Source organism: Dacryopinax primogenitus (genome assembly GCF_000292625.1).
Source record: "Dacryopinax primogenitus strain DJM-731 SS1 chromosome Unknown DACRYscaffold_22, whole genome shotgun sequence".
Taxonomy (NCBI): domain Eukaryota; kingdom Fungi; phylum Basidiomycota; class Dacrymycetes; order Dacrymycetales; family Dacrymycetaceae; genus Dacryopinax; species Dacryopinax primogenitus.
This window is the reverse complement of record NW_024467219.1, coordinates 124,370-128,799: the sequence shown is the minus strand read 5'-3', so window position 1 is coordinate 128,799 and position 4,430 is coordinate 124,370. Positions and strand designations below refer to the sequence as shown.

General features: G+C 50.1%; 1 protein-coding gene across 1 annotated transcript in view; it reads left to right on the top strand.

Moving 5' to 3' along the window:
- DACRYDRAFT_18524 (uncharacterized protein) overlaps positions 1 to 1,809 on the top strand; it is a gene marked incomplete at both ends in the record, with an annotated part of 3,049 nt that extends 1,240 nt beyond the window's left edge. Inside the window, 4 exons of the mRNA XM_040771363.1 lie at positions 241 to 427; positions 733 to 1,444; positions 1,480 to 1,572; positions 1,700 to 1,809. Of these exons, the coding sequence (XP_040624423.1) occupies positions 241 to 427; positions 733 to 1,444; positions 1,480 to 1,572; positions 1,700 to 1,809 (1,102 nt within the window). The remainder of the gene's footprint in view (positions 1 to 240; positions 428 to 732; positions 1,445 to 1,479; positions 1,573 to 1,699) is intronic.
- Between the last annotated feature and the right edge of the window lie 2,621 nt (positions 1,810 to 4,430).

Sequence of the window (4,430 nt, the reverse complement as noted above, 5' to 3'; positions counted from 1 at the left end):
CCCCACCCCCCCCCCCCCCCCCCCCCCACCATTTCAGGAGGCAGCAGTGGGGCTGCCTTCTGAACAGTCTCAAGGGCTGGCTGCAGAGGCAGCCAGCATGCTGTCTACAGTTATGCAGTCAGTGGAGCTGCCCATGCTTCCTGATAAGGTGTCAATGGGGGTGTTCACCAGTGGCCCCCCCCAGGCAAAGGCCCTCCCTGTCTTGACTAAGAGAGATGGGCATGGCAGCCCCATTCTCAGGACTTATGGGGTCACTGTCACGGAGCACCCATCACTCCCGCAGGCTGTGGAAATGGCCATGGAGATGGATGAGGCACCTGTGGAAAGTGGGGCAGACCCAGCCATTGATGTGGTCATGGATGGTGATCAGTCTTTTATGGTCCAGACCCCTTTCTGGTGTATGAAGGGGAGTACAACAAGGGCATTGGTGTGTGGCCAATGGAGGGTATGGAAGAGAGAGAGGTGGAGGATGCGGGAGAAATGGCACCAAAGGAAATTGTGGTAGCCCCAGTGCCTGTGGTTCCAGGAGTAGTGGAGAGTGCCATGGTGACAACATCCTGCTCATGTACCCAGCATCAGCAGATGGTGGGTACTTCCATGCCAGCTAACCAGTCTCAGCCCCCCCCTGCAGCCCCTAAGCTTCTGACATTGGGACCAATGACCATCTCCACATGATCCTTTGGGTGGACCAACATTCACCATGCTCATCCAGTCAAAACACCATTTGTGGAGGTAGAGCTGCCACCCTATGATCCAGAAGTCATGCTCCCACATTCCGCACCATTGACAGCTGCAGAAAAGGATCAAATGGCATTCAATGCGTATGTCCACAAACTACCAGTGCCATGGATGGACTTCATCTATGCGCCTGTTGTACCAAGCAGGTTGGATCCCTGGCAACTGCCACCTGTGCCTTGCACACCACCCATTTGTGTGCTTGAACAAGACATGAAGGAGTTCAAACCAATCCATGGTGGGCAATCCATCAAGATGGATGGCCATGACATCATCTGGCTTGGCAAGAGCACCAATTCTTGGGCCAACAACTTTATCCTGGATGGTTTCAGCCACCTGTTGCAGGCAGGGTGGCCACAAGATGTGTTACCTCCCCTCATCACTGAGCAGGCAGATATCACGGTCTGGCCAGCATCCATTACCATGACTTTCCAGGCATTGTGCCACCAAGATGACAACACCATCACCCAAGGCATGATGTACATGTTCAAGAAACACTTCTGCAATATGTCCAACCAGAGCATCCAGTCCTATGATTGGAAGCTCAATGACAACTGGTTGGCAGCAAAGTGGGTCTTTTACATCTTTACTCCGGGACACTGGTTCCTTGGAATGATCAACTGGTCAGTCGCAGTTGTTGCAGTGTGGGATTCATGGGGTGTATCATTGAAGCAGTGGTATCACACAGTGCAGGATGGAGGACAATTTGGTGATATCTAATGAAGAATCTCATGTGAATCTTAGATGCTGCAGAGGTTGGCTTGATTGCTCATAAGGCTGGCCCGCCATCCTCATGGCACCTATGGGGTGGAACACTGGAGGGTGATAAGAACCATGGTATGTTGAGTTAGCTTGGTACATCAACATGGACTAACAGTGAGCCAGGTGCCTGAGCAAGGCCACCAGAATGATTGTGGATACTGGTCACTTGCACATGCCATGGCCATCCTCTGAGGGTATGAAGGCTCTGGGATGTTGCCCTCTGACATGCCAACATTCTGTCAGTGGTTGTACGACAAAGTGGCCGAGTTGCCCAATTACAATGTGAAGATGGTCATGCAGATGGGTGTGTAGATAGCACTGGTAGATTTCTTTTTCTGTTCTAGATATACTTAATTAATATGGTAGTCATTAGAGCCTGAGATCACATGGAAGACAACCCAGTATATTGGTTAAGATGCCAGGTTCTGTCGGCACAGTGCCATAAGAATCCACAGTAATTTTGATGGATTTTTTTTTGCCTTGGGAATGAGGAAAAACATGACCAGGGGGACTGTGTCTCAGACTCTCCCCTTCCTTCCCTTCTCTTGTCATTGACCCCAACCCCCAACCCACCCACACAAGAGATGTCTCTGCCTGTATTACATGCACCATTTGCCATGGCGGACATGGTGCATGTGTACAATCAGCAGTGGGGGTCGATGGGACAATGGAAAATTGAGACAACATCAAAGAAAGCATGTAAGGTATGCAACCAGCCCTGCAAGCTGCTAGCATGCATGAACTGTTCAGGGACCAAACCTCAAAATTATGGCCATCTATACTTGCTGGTATGTTCTGGGAATGGTCACTGGGAATGCTGCTGACATATTTGCAGTGTTTTGACCACCCTAAGGTGCAAGTCACATATCACTGTGAACCACTGCACCAGGATGATATCAATACATTGCAGTAGAGCTTTAAGGAAACAGCACCCAACTGGGACTCAGCATCGAGCATTGCAGAGGGGACACCATGAAAGCTGAGGAAGAAGCAAAATCCCATTGGTGCTGGAGTGCTGTGCCTGATCTGCAAGAGCCAAAGTCACCAGGGCTGTGGGAAAGGGTGGTGCAAGAGGTGGTGTCTCAGTAGGGAGGTTGCAAGTAGCCATGGGATGTTGCCAGGGTGCAACATGCATGGTATTAGTACCCAGGATATTGTGGCTTGTCCCCTGCCCATGGACTAAAGGGGGACTGCCTTGATAACTAAAAGTGAGAATGATGAGGCAGAGCTGGAGACCCTGCCCAAAGTGGAAGATGTGCTGTGGGGGGAGCTCATGTTAAGTCTGGATGCCCCTGCTCCTTTGCCTGGAAAGGTGCACCCTGCTCCTTAGCCTGAGAGGACACAAGCAAATGGTAGCACTGGATCACAGGCCCACCCCATGACAGGTGAAGTAAGACTGTGCCAACCTGTTGGAGCAGAATGGGCTGCCAGGCTGGGATGCCAGCAAGCAGAGGCAGAGAAGGTCCAGTTGCTAGAAGCAGACTTGCAGAGGAGCTTTACTCTGGTGATCTTCTCCAAGGTTAGTTATTAAGATTTGTTTATTCTAAAGAACAGCAGCTGATTGTCCAACCAGGCCAAGAAGCACATTTACAAACACATATGTGCAATGGTTTCACCTATGGCAGGTCTTGTCACATGCGTGGATGGGTGGCCCACACAAGTGGAAGCCACGTTGGAGGATGAACTTGCAGATGAGTTTGAGAGGATCAAATGGATTTGCATCTTTGACCCAGATGAGCAATGCTGGGTATCACACGGCATGACACAGTTTGGCCAGTCCACAAGGGTGAATGTGTGGTTTGCCACCTGAGAGGTGTGGTTGAAGATGAGTGGGTGAAGGAGGAGATGATGAAAGTGATGCCAGTAATGGTGAAAGATGAGAAGCAAGGGTGGAAGCGAGCAAGATCAGTCTTGCTGACTTCAGAGTATGGGCTGTCACCATCTGGGGTAGGAAGCCTGTGCCAGTGGAGCCTGTGCCACTGCACAAAGCATGGAGGTCACTGACTCTGGTAGACCTGGACAGAGTACTTGAAGACATAAAGCCAATCAGGCTGGCCATGGGAAGGATGAAAAGGCATGAAGTGAGTGTGATTGACTTGACATCACTGACACAACCCTTCCACAAGTTTGCCACCCTCTTCTCCTCCCCCTTTGCTCCTGGATGTCTTGGAGAATGCCCAAGGGCAATGGCCTGGCAATTGCACATACAGGGTCATTTGCTATGACCATGAGCAGATCAAAGAGCTACAGAGGAGCCATCGTAAGGATTGGCCATTGGCTTTCAAGGAGGTTTATGGCTTCACAGGGGTTGCCTTGACTTATTACAAGCATGTAGTGTTCATAGAAAAGGATGGGTATGAGGCATTGGATGCAAAGTATGCATTGACAACGCACAGTCTGTGGAAAGACTTCAAGTATGATGCTGGCCAGTGCAAGAAGGAGCTCACCTGTGAGTTGAAAGGGAAAAGAAAACAGGTGAAGCAAGAGGTCAATTAAACTTAGACATAGCTGTCAGGGCACCAGCTCATTGCTTGGTCAAGAGACATGACTAAGCCTTTATGACATGGAAGTAGCTGGTATACCTTGGCATGTGCTGGAACCTGCTGGAAGGATTGGATGGTCAGGTGACCTGCTGTGCATGGCTGTGCATGACCTCATATGACCTCATCCTTGGTCATATGACCTGATCACCTGACTAGGCTAAGTAAGCAAGATGTTCTAGCAGGTTCCACCACAGAGGTATAAATATAAGGCCTACTCTGCCTGGGGACTGTCTCTTTAGACTTGGTCTCTTAGGATCATCCACAGGTACCTATACTGTAGATAGGTCTTAGTCATCAGGTCTACTCCACTTCCTTGTTGCCTGCTTAGACTCTTGGCACTCTTAGGTGAGCAGACTTAGTCAGCCTGTGTTGCCCTAAACATCCCCCCCC